At 39.8% G+C, this 17,357-nt stretch overlaps 1 protein-coding gene across 1 annotated transcript in view; it reads left to right on the top strand.

Annotated features, from left to right (window-relative positions):
* Positions 1–16,113, top strand: part of WHAMM (WASP homolog associated with actin, golgi membranes and microtubules) — a 31,774-nt gene extending 15,661 nt beyond the window's left edge. Inside the window, exons 4-10 of the mRNA XM_017502265.2 lie at positions 282–451; positions 1,777–1,942; positions 5,509–5,696; positions 8,893–8,979; positions 9,213–9,308; positions 13,011–13,488; positions 15,667–16,113. Coding sequence (XP_017357754.1) covers positions 282–451; positions 1,777–1,942; positions 5,509–5,696; positions 8,893–8,979; positions 9,213–9,308; positions 13,011–13,488; positions 15,667–15,974 — 1,493 coding nt within the window. The 3' untranslated portion in view covers positions 15,975–16,113. The remainder of the gene's footprint in view (positions 1–281; positions 452–1,776; positions 1,943–5,508; positions 5,697–8,892; positions 8,980–9,212; positions 9,309–13,010; positions 13,489–15,666) is intronic.
* The last annotated feature ends 1,244 nt before the right edge of the window (positions 16,114–17,357 follow it).

Here is a 17,357-nt window from a genome sequence, read left to right as displayed (position 1 = left end):
ACCCAGGAGGCGGAGGTTGCGGTGAGCCGAGATCGCGCCATTGCACTCCAGCCTGAGTAACATGAGTGAAACTCCGTCTCAAAAAAAAAAAAAAATGGAATACCTAAAAGTTTATATCAATGACCATGTATTATTTTTATAATAAAAAAGTTACTTAAAAAAATTTCTTTTAAAAAGGATGTTCTGCAGGTGGTATGGAGGCAATAAAAAAGCATTAGTTCATGATAAATGTTTCCCATTTTAATGAGGTGTAATTGTATTTTATTTTAAAAATCCAACAGCAATGCAGAAACAAATGGAACAGGATGGGAAGAGATTTGGCCAGGCTGCCTGGGCCACAGCAACTCCCAGGTTGGAAAAACTTAAGCTAATGCTAGCTCGAGAGATTTTGCAACTCATGAGAGCGAAAGAGCTGTGTTTAAATCACAAAAGAGCTGAAATTCAGGCAAAGGTAAGACAAAGATAAACATAACTTTGTTTTAAAAATACACTTTTGGCTGGTTCCAGTGCAGTGGTATTTACAACTAATCAATGACAACTAGTTACAGATTTTGTTCCTTCTCCACTCCCACTGCTTCGCATGACCAGCCTTTAAAAAAAAAATACTCTTTTGTTTTTTAAAAATTTTTATAAAGGATGCAAATGCAGTTTTGTTCCATGGATATATTGTATAGTGGTGAAGTCTGGGCTTTTAGTGTAATCATCAGCTGTATAATGTAATTGTACCCATTAAATATTTCTCGTCTCCCCTCCCACCCTCTTGCTCTTCTGAGTCTCCAGTGTCTATTATTCCACTCTCTATGTATACACATTACTTAGCTCCCACTTAGAAGTGAGAACATGTGGTAAAAATACATTTTTATTTTTAGATAGCACTTTTCTTTCCAGGCATCATTAAAGAACTTCTTTAATTCACTTATTCCAACACCATCTTCTACGGAAGGTTAGACATAAAGTTTTTCTTTGGTTAAGATGTTTTGAAATACCATATTGTAGGATCCACTTTATGGTAACACTGAGCTGAGTATTGAAGTGGGTACTGCACTTGAAAATCAATCAAGCAGTGTTTTCAGTACAACTTTAAAATAATCAAAGACATATTTCACTGAAGGATCAGAGTCACTTAATTTTTTTCCTATAATCTTATGACTTTAAAACAGAAAACACTGTAAACTCCTGTCTTAGTTGGCCCAGGCTGCTGTAACAAGGTTAAATATCACAAATAGGTGGCTTAAACAACAGACGTGTATTTCTCATAGTTCTGGAGGATGGGAAGTCCAAGATCAAGGTGCCTACAGATTAATTGTAGGGTCCCCTTTCTGGCTGGTAGACAGTTGCCTTCTTACAGAGTGCTCGTATAGCCTTTCGTCTGTGTGTACGCTTAGAGAGAAAGAAAGTGATCCCTCTTTCTCTTCTTAGGAGGGCACTAATCCCATGATGGGGGCACCACCCTTTTGACATAATATGAACCTAATTACTTCCAAAGGACTCACCTCCAAATAAGGTCACATTGGGAGTTAAGAGTGTCAACATATGAATTTTGAAGGGACACCAATATTCAGTTCATAATAATACCTCAAACCTATGTTTTCCTCTGTTTCAAGGATGAGATAAAGTATTTGCATCACTAGATGAAATGAAAAAGTGTTTCTTTCCTATTTGCCTTTTTATATTTAGTACTGAACAAGGAATAGAAAATAGCCAGAATGCTTCTAAAGTTTGTTTTTAATATGCTAATTTATTTTAATGTATTTTCCTTTTTTCTATGAAAACAAGATGGAAGATCTTCCAGAACAAGAAAAAAATATCAATGTTGTAGATGAATTAGAAATACAATTTTATGAAATTCAGTTAGAACTATATGATGTTAAATTTGAGATATTAAAAAATGAAGAAATACTGCTCACTACACAGTTGGACTCTCTTAAAAGACTTATAAAAGGTAAAATTTATATTTAAGTATATAGATTACAATGTTTAAATTACAAATTCAAGGAAATACAGACCATATTAATTACATTTTGTAAATTATAACATCTGAAAATTTCCTAACGTTTTCCTTCAGTGGTTTATTACTCAAATAATATTCATTAACACATAGCAAAACAAACAAAAATGATTATTATCCCAAGCCCATCATCTACAGATACTTAGTGGTTGGCTGGCTGTGGTGGCCCACGCCTGTAATCCCAGCACTTTGGGAGGCTGAGGAGGGCGGATCACTTGAGGTCAGGAGTTCCAGACCGGCCTGACCAACATGGTGAAACCTCATCTCTACTAAAAATACAAAAATACTAAACCCTGTCTCTACTAAAAATACAAAGTCTGAGGCTGGGCGTAGTGGCTCACACCTGTAATCCCAGCACTTTGGGAGACTGAGGCGAGCAGATCACCTGAGGTCGGGAGTTCAAGACTGGCTTGACCAACATGGAGAAATCCCGTCTCTACTAAAAATACAAAATTAGCTGAACGTGGTGGTGCATGCTTGTAATTCCAGCTACTCAGGAGGCTGAGGCAGGAGAATAGCTTCAACCTGAGAGGCGGAGGTTGCAGTGTGCCAAGATCGTGCCACTGCACTCTGGCCTTGGCAACAGAGCGAGACCATCTCAAAAAAGAAAAGAGATTCTTACTGGTAACAATTTGCTGTATAACTTTGTAGATTTTTAAATATGCTGATACATAAAAATATAAACTTTTAACCAAAACTACATAACCAGTTTAGTAACCTCTTTTTTAAAATTAATTTTTGTGGATACAGAGTCAGTACGTATACTTATGGGTTACATGAGATATTTTGACAGAGGCATATAATGCATAATAGTCTCTTTTTCATTTAATACATAATAACTGTCTTTCCATTTCAGTAAATAATAGAAGTATCAAAATTTTAATGGCTGCATAGTATTCTATTATATGGATATATCATGATTTCCAATCTGCTGTTTTCAACAGTAGTGAGGTTACTTTCCTTTACACATGTCTTTGAGTATAGGACAGATTATTTCCTTCGAATAAATTTCTAAGGATGGAATTATTGGGTCAAGGGCAATGTATATTTTACATTTTGATATATATCTGTTCAAACAACAGAACAATCATCCGAGATACATTTTTCCTCACCTCTGTATTTTGATTTCTAAATTTCATACTACATAATGGCCCTCTAGATAGGCTGTATATTTAAAATGACCCTCCAAGCTGGGTGTGGTGGCTCATGCCTGTAATCTTAACACTTTGGGAGGATCACTTGAGGTCAGAAGTTCAAGACTGTCTCTACTAAAAATACAAAAATTAGTGGGGCATGGTGGCAGGTGCCTATAATTCCAGCTACCTGGGAGGCTGAGGCAGAATTGGTTGAACCCAGAAGGCAGAGGTTGCAGTGAGCTGAGATGGCACCACTGCACTCTAGCCTGGGTGACAGAGCAAGACTCTGCCTAAAAAAAAAAAAAAAAGATGCTCCCATCAGCAGAATATGAGTGTGTATGTTTCCCAGACTCATGCCATTCTTCTGCATTTTTTTTTTACTTAACAGAGAAAATGGCAGTCTCTAATTTTCATTTAATTATGAGTGAATATTGACTACAATTTTGTATGTTTACGAGCCATTTGTACTTATGAAATGACTATTCATGGTCTTTGTCCATTTTTCCTTGAAATGTTTTCTTTCCACCCTAAGAATAATATCCTCTATTGTCTGTCATATGTTGCAAATAATCTCTTCCTGTCATCTGTGTTTTCTTGCCTTTCAGAAATAATTTTTATGAACTCGTGTTTTATTTTTACCCCGATGGCTTCTGCTTTTAGTGTTGTCTGGCAAAGTCTTCCTATCCCAAAATTATGTCAGTATACATTTATGTTTTCTTTTAGTATGTTTATGAGGTTGCTTTTAAAACATGTAATTCTTTTGTCCAGGTGGAATTTATTTTGATTGTAGTAGGAATTGAACCTTTCCCTCAAATTGTTAAGCAGTCCCAATCACTGATTTTAAAACCATTTTCCCCTAAATATTTAACATTTCTCAAGTTAAACATTAGATTAACTTTGGTCTATTTCTGAGTTATTCTCCATTGGTTTGTGAGCGGCTGCTGCTGCTGGCTCCACACTGTTCTAATGACTGTTCCTTGGAAGCACATTTTTAGGGTCTAGTAAGGCAAGTGCCCACCGCCCCATTACTTCTTCAGATGTTTTCTGACTATTTTAACTCCTTTATTCTTCCAGATGAAATTTAGAATCAAGTTCAAAACAAAAACTCGTTGGAATTTTGATTGTGATTTTGCTTAAAATTAGGAATTACTTTGGGGAGAATAGTGGTCTTTGCAATTTGAATCTTCCCACCCAAGAACATGGTATGTTTCTCCATTTATTTAAATCTTTTTTCTTAAAGTGTCTCCAAGTTTAATAAATTTCTTCACATAGATCCTGAGCTTTTAGTTTAATCCTGAGTATTCAGAATTTTTTGTAGTAGTTTCAGATTATAAGCATTTTACATATTTAGGGAAAAATTACATTAAAAAAAGTTAATCTGGAAGGATGCATGCCAAATTGTTCATAATGTTTTTCCTCTGAGAATGACTCAGAAAGTTTAGGGAAGGAGCAAGAAAATTTCACTGTTCATTTTATGTACTTCTGGAGGGTCTGAATTTGTTACATTAAGCATGACTTTTAAAAAGTCAATAGGTAATCAAGATTAAATATCATTAAGGCATCTTAATATATTGCTGGTAGAATGTGAGTTGCCTTTCTGGAGGGCAATTTGGCAATGAGTATCAAGATTCTTAAATATTTATCTGTTAAGGAAATAATAAGTGTACAGAAAGATTTATACAGAGATTTCATCACAGTGAAATGAATAATAATGGAACATTGGAATAGCCTAACAACATGGATTGCTTAGAGAATACTATGCTGCCATTAAAATTTACCTTAAAATTTTTTTTTAATTTTTGGAGATGGAGTCTCGCTCTGTTGCTCAGGCTGGAGTGCAGTGGTGTGATCTCGGCTCACTGCAACCTCTGCCTCCGAGGTTCATGCGGTTCTCCTGCCTCAGCCTCTTGAGTAGCTGGGATTACGGGCATGTGCTACTATACCCAGCTAATCTTTGTATATTTAGTAGTAGGGATGGCCATGTTGGCCAGGCTGGTCTTGACCTCGCGTGTTCTGCCTGCCTTATCCTCCCAAAGTGCTGGGATTACAGGTGTGAGCCACTGTGCCTGGCCTAAAAATTTTTATTTCCATTCCATGAAAAATGATGTCTTAGAATTCTGTTGATATGTGTAGCTATGTAAGTAGTGTATGTGTATATGCACATACACGTATACATTCATGTATATATACACGTGTATGTGTATATTACCTATATATACACACATAAGTTTTATATATATGTAAATAGTGCTTCTCCCTCAGTGGTTGGATTACAAGTGATCTTTATTTTCCTTACATTTAAACAAATTTAGTGCATTTTCTAAAATAATAAAATGTTTTAAACAATTGTTAATACATTTTTAGAAAAACAGGATGAAGTTGTCTATTACGATCCGTGTGAAAGTCCAGAGGAACTTAAAGTCATTGACTGTGTGGTGGGGCTGCAGGACAGTAAGAATTTGGAAGTGAAAGAACTCAGAAGGCAGTGCCAGCAGCTGGAGTCTAAAAGGGGCAGGATCTGTGCCAAAAGAGCCTCTCTCCGGAGCAAAAAGGTAGGTATGCCCAGAGCAGCTTTCTTTTCTCTTCCAGATATTCTTTTATGAAGGATAAAGAGGTATTGAAATAAGGTTTTTACCAACACAGTCATTAATTTTTTATGTGCTTATGTACTTATCCATGGCTATAGTTAAAATGCTTTTAATATTTTTCTTAAATCCCAAAAGAAAAAAAGAATATTTTTAAGCATTTAGCAAATCTCAAGGTTTTAATTTATTCATTCAATAACTATTGGCTGAATGCCCATTGCATACACAGGCACTTTATTTTTATTTTTGAGACAGAGTCTTGCTTTGTCACTCAGACTGGGGTACTGAGGCATGATCTAGGCTCACTGCAACATCCACCTCCCAGGTTCAAGGAAGGGATTCTTGTGCCTCAGACTCCCAAGTAGCTGGGATTACAGGCACGTACCACCATGCCCAGCTAATTTTTGTGTATTTTGTAGAGACGGGGTTTTGCCATGTTGGCTAGGCTTGTCTTGAACTCTGACCACAAGTGATCCATCCACCTTGGCCTCCCAAAGTACTGGGATTACAGGTGTGAGCCACTGCCCCTGGACCACAGGTACTTTAAAAATTCTAATAACCAACTGTAACAATTCTAAATATTTTTTTGGTAAATTATTGAGAACAAAAATCAATTACGGATATAATATTCAGCTCATTTCAGAGCTTATATTTGGTGATTTTCTAATTTGTTTTTTTGAGACGGAGTCTTGCTCTGTCGCCCAGGCTGGAATGCAGTGGTGCAATCTGGGCTCACTGAAACCTCTACCTCCCAGGTTCAAGCAGTTTTATCCCAGCTATTTGGGAGGCTAAGGCAGGAGAACCTGCCTGGCTAATTGTTTTGATTTTTGGTAGAGACGGGGGTTTCACCATGTTGGCCAGGATGGTTTCGAACTTCTTACCTCAAGTGATCTGCCTGCCTTGGCCTCTGCCTCAGTGCTGGAATTACAGGCGTGAGCCTCACGCCTGACGATTTTCTTAATTTTTAAAAATCCATGAATACATAAAAAAAAACACACGAAGAAATTTAATTTTTTCCAACAGAAAAGGAAGCTTCCATATATCATTTTTATCTAGACTTTTATATGTATTTAGTCACATTTACTATACTTTTTTTTGTTTTGAGATGGAGTCTTGCTTTGTCTCCCAGGCTGGAGTGTGTTGGCATGATCTTGGCTCACTGCAACCTCTGCCTACCAGGTTCAAGCAAGTCTCCTGACTCAGCCTCCCACATAGCTGGGATTACAGGTGCTTGCCACCACATCCGGTTAGTTTTTGTATTTTTAGTAGAGACAGGGTTTCACTATGTTGGTCAGGCTGGTCTTGAACTCCTGACCTCAAACAGTCTACCTGCCTCGGCCTCCCAAAGTGCTGGGATTATAGGCACCACACCCAGCCTACTATACTTTTCTTATTAGAATTAGGAAAACACAAAAATTGTGACTTTTGTAGCTTACAAAAATGTTACTCTTCCATGTAAATACAAATACCTAAAAAAAAGCTTGACTAGGTGTGGTGGCTCATGCCTGTAATCCCAGTACTTTGGGAGGCTGAGGTGAGAGAATCACTTAAGGCCAGAAGTTTGAGACCAGACAACACAGTGAGACTTCATCTCTATGGTGTGCACCTATAGAGCCAGCTACTGAAGAAGCTGAGGCAGGAGGATCGCTTGAGGCCAGGAGGTTGAGCCTTCAGTGAACTATGATTGCACCACTACACTTCAGCCTGGGTTGACAGAACGAGACCCTGTCTCTAATAATGAATAAAACTAAAAAACTTTGTTAGAAGAGTATATTATTTGAATGTTTGTGTTTAAGAATTGTACTTCTGGATTTAGGAACTGTTCTTCAGAGGATTTAAAGATATACAGGCATTTGCCCTTTGCTCCACATTTCAGAAAAACCATGAGCACTGAGAGAAGTCTCCTTTGGCACTCCCATGGCACTGTGGATGAGATGCCTCTCCCTCCTTGGCAGTGTGTGTGTGTGTGTGTGTGTGTGTGTGTGTGTGTGTACATAAAATGCTCCTGTGCCTTCTCTATCCAGACTTGGAGCATTACCTTTCACTCTCAAGATATAATCACTCCCCCTACCTCATTTAGGGGAGCTCATGCACTGATTCTGGAAATGTTGGAATTTGGAAGGCACTCGGTTAATAGAATGGCAGTTGAGGTGAGCTCTCAACTTGGGTTCAAATCATAGCTTGTCCACTTAGATAGCCATGTGACCTTAGGTAAATTATTTAAATCTCTTTGGAGCTCAGTTTTCTCATCTGTTAAATAGAGGATGATAGTGGTAATACAAATCTCATGATTCATGTGAGGATAAAGTAGCATAAGCCATGAAAAGTAGTTGGCATTGAGGCCAGCATCTAAAACCTCAATAAATGTTAATATTATCTGTGAGTATTACTATATTTTTTTTTACATAGATGAAGAATTTTGCAGCTGGGTGCAGTGACTCAGGCCAGTAATCCCAGCACTTTGGGAGGCCGAGGCGGGTGGATAACAAGGTCAGGAGTTCGAGACCAGCCTGACAAACACAGTGAAACCCTGTCTCTACTAAAAATACAAAAATTAGCTGGATGTGGTGGTGTGCACCTCTAATCCCAGCTACTTGGGAGGCAGAGGTTGTGGTGAGCCGAGATCATGCCACTGCACTCCAGCCTGGGCAACAGAGCAAGACTCCATCTCAAAAAAAAAAAAAAAAAAAAAAAAATTTTATGTACATAAAGGATATATTGGTATAATGAGTGGTTAAACACAGGTGAAACAGTTATTAACATAATTTTTCAGATATTTGTAGGTTGCTCTGCTTTTGTAAGTATGCTTGGAAATGTAATTAGTATTTATAATATGAGGAAATATGTTTAAAACAATCACATTAAAACAGATTGTTGGGACACATCTCATTTAAGAATGAGGGCTGCCTATATGTCCTTTCACGTTTGGCGGATTGTTTTTCATCTCTCAAAGCACTCTGCTGGGAACAAATTCTTTCCATAAGCAGCCAAGCAACTCTCATCGTAGATGGTGGAGGAGACAGTACCATTGGGCTGCGCCAGAACTAATATTAATGAATGCCTTACACTACAGCCCAAATGCAGTGCTTTTTTTCTTTCAACCTTTTATGCTATACATGGGTAATATTAAAAACCACGTAGGTGATTTGTATTATTCCACCAGGATCAGTGCAAAGAAAATCATCAGCTCAGATTGCAACAGGCTGAAGAAAGCAGAAGATACTCTCGTCAGCATCATAGTATTCAGATGGTGAGTCTCTGAAAGAAAACATTCTGTGTTTGTGTAGTGTGATATGCAGGCCTAGACTTGTGGAAACTGGAGTTGCGCTGCCCTGGACCTGCAGCTGTCAGCCATTCACCTCCAGGCCTGCAGCCTGGGCGCAGCCTTGGGGGGCTGGTAATGTTGGGGCACAGTCTCTTTTTTGTCAAGACATTTTTTTATAATGTTGAGCAACTTACAAATACACATTTGTTTAAATACAGAAAAGAGACAAGCTAAAAGAGGAGGAACAAAAGAACAAAGAATGGATCAACCAAGAACGCCAAAAAACACTCCAACGATTGAGAGCATTTAAAGATGTAAGTTCTATAAACAATCACCTCACCTACATTTCTGGGGAAATAAATGAAGACCACCCATCCTAAGAGGAAAGTGTAAAATATTAAGAACAGGTCATTCAGAACGTGAAATGTTTCAAAAATACCATTATTTCTGGTATAGCAATAAAAAACAACAGAATATCAGTGATTCAAAACCCATGATATAAAATAACTGCTGTTTTTGACATTGCAACACTCTTGGGTTCCTGCCCCGCACTCCTCACTGAGTCCTAGCTGGACTGGTGGTTTAGATTGGCAGGGAAAACTGAAAACTCTTCACCTCCCTTGACTTTAACTGGCTTTTCCTGTCATTTGTAATAATTCTTTAAAAAGTTATCCAGGCAGCATTGTGATACAAGAAGTGTAGTTGAAAGTGCCCTGTTAAAAGTAAAATGTGTTTTTAATTTTTTTTCTATCTGCATCTTTAAAAAAAATTTTTTTAAGTATATACTTATGAGGGTAATGTTATTTTTTATGCCCTCTGTTCCAGGCTTACATATGCATTTCCTCCACAAAATGATCCTGAATCTGTAATTATTTTTCTAATTCTTGAGTTTATTATTAGAAATAAATTCCTTTAAAAGCTGCTATGAACATTCAAAAAAATTTTTCCTTTGACACGTAATTGTACATATTTATGAGGTATAGTATGATATTTTGATGCAGATATACATGTGATGATTAAATCAGAGTAATTAGCATATCCATCACCTCAAAACATTTATCTAAAGGTAAATAGGGTTTTTAAAACAATGTTAATAGGGAGTCAGGCTCAATGGCTCATGCCTGTAATCCCAGTACTTTGGGAGGCTGAGGCAGGTGGATTGCTTGAAGCTATCCATGAGTTTGAGACCAGCATGGGCAACACAGTCACCCGTCTATTAAAAATACAAAAATTAGCCAGGCATGGTGGCTCATGCCTTTAGTCCCAGCCACTTGGGAGGCTAAGGCACAAGTATCACTTGAGCCTGGGAGGAGGAAGTTGCACTGAGAGCCAAAATCGCGCCACTGCACTCCAGTCTGGGCAACAGAGCAAGACTCCACTGTCCCAAAAAATAAATAACATAAATAGGGGCTTATTTAAGAATATCATTAGCCGGGTGCAGTGGCTCACACTTGTAATCCCAGCACTTTTGGAGGCTGAGGTGGGCGGGTCTCCTGAGGTCAGGAGTTCCAGACCAGCCTGGCCAACATGAAGAACCCCATCTTAACTAAAAATACAAAAATTAGCTGGGCACAGTAGCACGCACCTATAATCCCAGCTACTCGGGAGGCTGAGGCAGAAGAATCACTTGAACCCGGGAGGTGGAGGTTGCAGTGAGCTGAGATCACACCACTGCACTCCAGCCTGGGTGGTAGAGTGAGACTCTGTCTCAAAAAGAATATCATTGTATTGACTATATACATAGACCTGGTCTTATTCCCCAGCCCTTTCACAAAGACCCAAGTTTATTGTAGCTCCCAAAAGGGAAATAACCCACTTTATCCCAGAAAAGATTCTGGAATAGGTATCAGATGCCTTCTGTGTACCAGGCACCATGCTAGGCGCTTCACATTCACTCTCACTTAGTTCTTTAAACAGCCTTGTGACATATTTTCATCACCATATTACAAATGAGTAACCAAGGTTCAGAATGGTTGATTACACAACTTAGTTCAAGGTTAAACAGCAGGGATTGAAGCCAGGTCTTTCTTACTCCAGAGTCACTACAGGGCTTCTCAGCCTGGGCAACATATCCGAATCCCCTTGGGGAGCTTCTTCTAAGGCCCAGGCCCATCCACAGAAATTCTGATATGACTGCCCTGGATAGAGGCCTGGGTTGTGAACTGCAGCAGGAAGACTGAATTGATAGGAACTGCATGAATGCCAGATGAATGTAGAGCCAGTGAGGTAGAGACGAACTGGCTGGTTACCGCCACCAAGAGAGTTTTGATGAACAGAAAAGTCAGTGTGGAGGAAGGGATCCAAGGGTGGCCAGCCTGTCCTCCTCAGCCCTCATTCAGATCAAGGAGTTGTTTGGCAATACAGAAGATTACTTTTTCATGTGTGGGTGATATGAAAATGGGATGGGCAGCCAGATTTAAGTGACAGAATCAGGCCTCCCAAGCTCCCAATGAAACTGGAACAATTAGTTGCACACTAAGAAGTTCACCTAAAGTTGGGATATATTACTGGTTTTCTAGGCCAAAAAAGCCCATATGCAGTATGTAGTTGCATGGGGTGATAGGAAAGTGTCTGAGTTGCTTAAATTTTTGGGAGAAGAATTTGAGAATTAATTGTTTCTTTCAGCTTAATGAGCCACCTGTGTGACAAAAGCTCACAGGCTTTTGGGATGTATGGACAGCAGCATCCTGTGTAGAATAAGGGAGTTCTCTGTTTATAAGGAAGTGCCACCCTTGAAGGAAGGGGACAGAGACAATTTGAGCACATTTGGAAGGGAAGAAGTAGGAGAGGGAGAAAACTAGAAACAAAATCGTGATATATGATATGTGGTGAGATCAAGGAAGTTGTTTTTTTGACTATCTGAAGGGCTGCATGAGGTAAAGGATTTAATTTATTGTGGGTGGACAGACTGCCTGTGCAATATAAGGAGAATCTGGTCAGGTGCCGTGGCTCATGCCTGTAATCCCAGCAGTTTGGGAAGCTGAGGCAGGCAGACTGCTGGAACCCAGGAGTTTGAGACCAGCCTGGGCAACAAAGCAAGACCCCATCTCTGGAAAAAAAAAAAAAAAAAAAAAGGCAGAACTTAATAGTCTAGAGTCACAGTGGCATGCATGCTGCAGCCAGGATGCCACAGAGGGGATCCTTGGGTGTTTCAGCAAACCCCAGTATCAGGTATGACCTGATCAGTTGGATGACAGCTGGAATTTGCATTAATAGGATCATATTGAATGCATCCTTTGCCAGTTTCTTTAATTTAGGTTTTTGAGATATATTCATGTTAATATGTATAGGCCTAGTTCATTTTAATGAGTTCACACTATTACATTTTCGTTGGCTAATCAGTGCCTTCTTTAGGGACCTCCTCTCAAGATTAGCTCTTTGTAGGGCTAGGTTTTTCTTTGTCAAATGAATACCTGAAAGACCAGAACTTTTTAAATTTATATTTTTTAAATTATGAAATTTAAGCCTAAAAGAGAAAAGAAATATCCACAGGCTCTGTTATAGCTGCCACTTGGATGTCCACTCTGCTGGCATTTTTCATAGAGCTTTTCTCATTTATGATCATAATACATATATTTTATATCTGGTTTTCAGTGAACACTATCTGATTTTTTCAGATGTTTCAGGTTTTGTACTATTTATGACTTTTTATGTACTTAACATTTTGGATAGATTTGTCACGATTTTTTAAACTAACATCCTATTCGAATTTTAGTATTTCTAATTTTCTATACTAAAAATTGATGACTGTTTTCCTCTATATGTATGCTTTTGTATCTTCATTTTACTATAGAGAAGGTAATACCTGATCAAAGGATATAAATGCTTATCCTTTAATCCAAGAAAAATGGCTTCAGTAGCAAGGATGGCTGTACAAATAAGACAGAGCTACTTTGTGAATTAGACCATCCATGCATAGAAACGCATGTTTGTTTATAAATTTATTTCTAGATAGTTTCAGCATTTTGATGGTTTGCATTTGTGGCAGATTCCTCACCGTGGTTTTTCATTTTCAGAAGCACCTAGGTCAATCTGTCCGAAACACCTCTGGTTCAGAACCTGTGGCTCCAAACCTGCCAGGTGGCGTTTCCCAGCAGACGTGCTTGCCAGCTTCCCAGGTGGTGTCAGTAATTCATCCATCCTCTAGGAAAACTAGAGGTGTTCCCCTATTGGAAGCTAGTAACGTGAAAACCCCCAAGTGTCAAGACTGTCATGGAAATACCTCTGTCCAGGTTTTTGTTCCAGTTGGTGATCAAACACATTCCAAATCCAGTGAGGAATTGTCACTGCCACCTCCTCCACCTCCACCTCCACCTCCACCTCCACCACCACCACCCCCTCTGCCTGCTCTGTCCTCATCCTCTGAAGCGGCAACTCATCAGAACTTAGGCTTCAGGGCTCCAGTGAAAGATGACCAGCCACTTCCTCTAGTGTGTGAATCACCTGCTGAGAGACCACTGCTGAGTGACTCCTTGGGACATTTCCCTTGTCCAGGTAATCCACTGGAATTCTGTCCCTGCTCCCATGGGTTGTTAAGCTGTTGAAGCATTCTAGCTTCAGAAGCCATCATCTTCAAATGGAAATCATTTTTAGAATTCTCTCTAGCCTTAAAATGTTCCAGTATTTGCTGCCTTGAGTATCATTATTCTTTCATTGCAAAGTTAGTAATAGTATGGCCTAAATCTCGTTTCATAAATGTTAATTCAGTTTGAAGAAACCATTTCTGTACCTTTAATGATCGCATGGCTTGGGATTTCTGAGGTTGTTAAAGTATCAACCTATTTGAAGTTTTTTAAAACTTAAGTGTGTATTTGACGTCTGCCATTGGAATACTTTTCAATACTGTTTTAAATTATGCTTACTGTTGCATCTGAGTCCTTTACAGAATCCAGTTGTATTTTAAGCAGAATACTGGTTGGAAATTACTGTAGAGGCGTATTAGCCAGATGTAGAAGGCTGTTCTTGCAGACTGACAAGCAGACTGAGGACCCTTACTGTTGGAAATCTTTCTAAAGTGTAATCGATCAGAAAGAAAAAGTGGGCCACTTGTCTTGGCAAGTGCAGTACACTGAATACTCTTGACTGTTTCTTTAATATGGCTATAGTTCTCACACAGAATTTGAATTATGGCTTTAGACATCGAGTATTGAGGAGAATGGCCTAAATCTGACGAGACTTGGAGCCTACTGCTTTGTGGGTGTGGGTGTGTGGGTGTGTGGGTGTGGGGGGGGGGTGTGTGTGTGTGTGTGTGTGGGTGTGTGTTTTAGATAAATGCTAGCAAAATTTGTTAATTTGTTTTTAAAAGTATGCTTGAGCACCTTCACCTATACTGTGCAAGGTTACTGAAATAGTTGATATGAATAACAGTTCCAAATTGTGATTCTGGTTAATCAGTTTGACTATTCTAAGTTCAGAGCTTCACTGTGCCTAGAACCAGGTACAAATGAAAATGTCCAAATATTAGGTGGAGACCCAATGGCCTGTTTCCATGGGGTTTGCAACAACTGTCCTGTGTATGAAAAGTAAGAGTTGACATGCCTGTGTCTAGATCAGACTTTGGAAGTGGGCAGATCTTTGTGGGGGTGCCACATTCCCAGCCCAGGTTTAATGCACATGGTTTTGGGAAGACCTGTTCAACTCACAAACACTGCTAATTCACAGGAAACAATAAGAAAGTGTGAATTTGCAACACAGAATGCCCTTGATTTTGAAACCTGCCTCATTACTCCCAGAAGAGAATTGTAATGCGAAGTTACAGCTTTAAAACCAAAGCAGAATAGCCTTTTGTTAGCCTGGCCTTTCAGTCCTGAACTAGAAATGATTATTGATCCTGAAGCTTTACCTGGAAGATCTCTAAATTAGTGGCCACAATCAGGCCTGTCTCCAGCAGGCGATAAAAGATTTTACCTTCTCGGGGGTCTCCAAGTGCCAGAGTGAAAAATAGCTTCTCCTCACCAATGCCTTGAAGCTCTGATCTAATTTGTGTTTTGATAGCATTTCACATCCTCAAAATAAAAGTATCTAAGACACCTCAGGGTAATGTAGGTGGAATTAAACACATTATATACGGAAAAATGTGCCAGCGCTACCCCTCCCGGTTCATTGAGTTGCCGGTTAAAGTTTTATTTTAAGCCTTTTCATGTGTAGAAACCTACTCACTTCATTGTCATAGAATGAGTCATCACTGACTAATATCCAAGACTGAAGTTACACTGAGCAGGATAAATTTTTTTTTAAAGATTTTAGTTGGACAGGATAATGAAGGAGATACAGCTTCAGAGGTATCCAGGTCATGCACACTGGGTAAGACTATTCCACCCCAGGCATCCATAACTGTCTTCAGGATGGGAGGGACAGATCACATTTGTCTTAAAAAACAGTCGTTCTAACAAAAGGTATACATGGCTATGCTTCTCAGTTGCTATGGATTTGAAGAAGTTAGCAGAAAGGAAGTGGTTAAGCTAAAACATGAGCTATTCAGCTATCCTGGATTCAACCAGGGAGCTTATCATTGATGTGTCTAGCAGGTAATGAAGGCATTTGCTTAATGAAATGATTATTTGTTTAAATCATGCTGTTAACTGATGTGGGATTTAACAATGTTATAGCAATAATGTTCTGGGGAGGGAGCATGTTTTTTTGATGGTAATTGCTCTGCTTACCCAATTTCAGGATCTATGGATGAAGTGTTGGCCTCCTTAAGGCATGGCAGAGCCCCTCTCCGGAAGGTCGAAGTGCCGGCAGTGTGCCCTCCCCACGCCTCAGTCAATGAGCACATTCTGGCTGCCATAAGGCAAGGGGTCAAACTGAAGAAAGTTCACCCGGACCTCGGCCCAAACCCCAGCAGCAAACCAACCAGCAGCAGACACACCAGTGACCTTGAGAGGAGCATCAAGGCTGCCCTCCAGAGAATCAAGAGGGTGTCTGCTGACTCAGAGGAAGACAGTGATGAGCAGGACCCCGGCCAGTGGGACCATTAAGCCAACTTTGACAAAAAGTGGGTGGGGCTAATAAGGCCTGTTGAAAAGCATGCGAACAGGGTGCTGGTAGATGGGCCACATGACACCTCCGACGATCAGCAGGGCATTGTGTGGGACCCTGTGGCTTTTATGTGACACGGTGACTCTTTTTTTTTTTTTTTTTTTTTGGAGACGGAGTTTCCGCTCTTGTTACCCAGGCTGGAGTGCAATGGCGTGATCTCGGCTCACCGCAACCTCCGTCTCCTGGGTTCAGGCAATTCTCCTGCCTCAGCCTCCCGAGTAGCTGGGATTACAGGCACGTGCCACCATGCCCAGCTAATTTTTTGTATTTTTAGTAGAGACGGGGTTTCACCATGTTGACCAGGATGGTCTCGATCTCTTGACCTCGTGATCCACCCGCCTCGGCCTCCCAAAGTGCTGGGATTACAGGCTTGAGCCACCGCGCCCGGCCATGGTGACTCTTAAAACTGGGGAGGGGCCGGCGCCAGTGACTCACGCGTGTAATCCCAGCACTTTGGGAGGGTGAGGCGGCCGGATCACAAGGTCAAGAGATTGAGACCATTCTGGCCAACACAGTGAAACCCTGTCTCTACTAAAAATAAAAAAAATTAGCTGGGTGTGGTGGCGCACACCTGTAGTCCCACCTACTCGGGAGGCAGAGGTTGCAGGGAGCCGAGATCGTGCCACTGTACTCTACCCTGGTGTCTCAAAAAAAAAACACCAAAAAAACTGGGGAGGGAAGTAGACTTGAGATTTTCACCCACCAGTCCATATGTGGGATGTCAAGACCTGTCAGAAGTGTCGCTGGCCTAAGAAGAGCACTTATTTCTTACCTTCATTAGTGATGAAGGGAATCAGAGTCGTTCCCTGATTCTGAAAGCAGTTTACACTACTCTGGTAAACAGCACTATTAGACTACTGACCGTGGCCTCCTGTGTATATGTAATAGTGATTCCTCAGATTTATAGGTATGAATGTACATGTTATTTTAGCAATAATCAGAAAAATATTCAAGAGTTATTTCAAATATTTAAATGAAATTATGTACCAAGTACTACATAAACTCATAATAAAGAACTATTTACAATGTATTAGCATCACTCATGGTGAAATGAAAACATACTTTAGCTGCTGTACAAGCAAAGCCTTCTGTACCTGGGTGGGCTTAAAGTTTTTAATAAGGTTTCAACTAAACACTTGTTTAAATGAATACTAAGGGTAGAGGAATATGTTTTCATGCCAATATGTTTTCTCAAATTTTTAAAATCTGAAAAGGGGAAGGGACCAATGCAAAGCTATCCATCTCTCAGACTGTGCAAGCATCCCCACTAACCTTGTCACCTTTACTCTTGTGATGTTAATCCCTGGTTTCCACAGAACAAA

This window comes from Cebus imitator, unplaced genomic scaffold (assembly GCF_001604975.1).
Source record: "Cebus imitator isolate Cc_AM_T3 unplaced genomic scaffold, Cebus_imitator-1.0 Scaffold295, whole genome shotgun sequence".
Classification (NCBI taxonomy): Eukaryota; Metazoa; Chordata; class Mammalia; order Primates; family Cebidae; genus Cebus; species Cebus imitator.
This window is presented reverse-complemented; position numbering and strand designations above follow the sequence as displayed.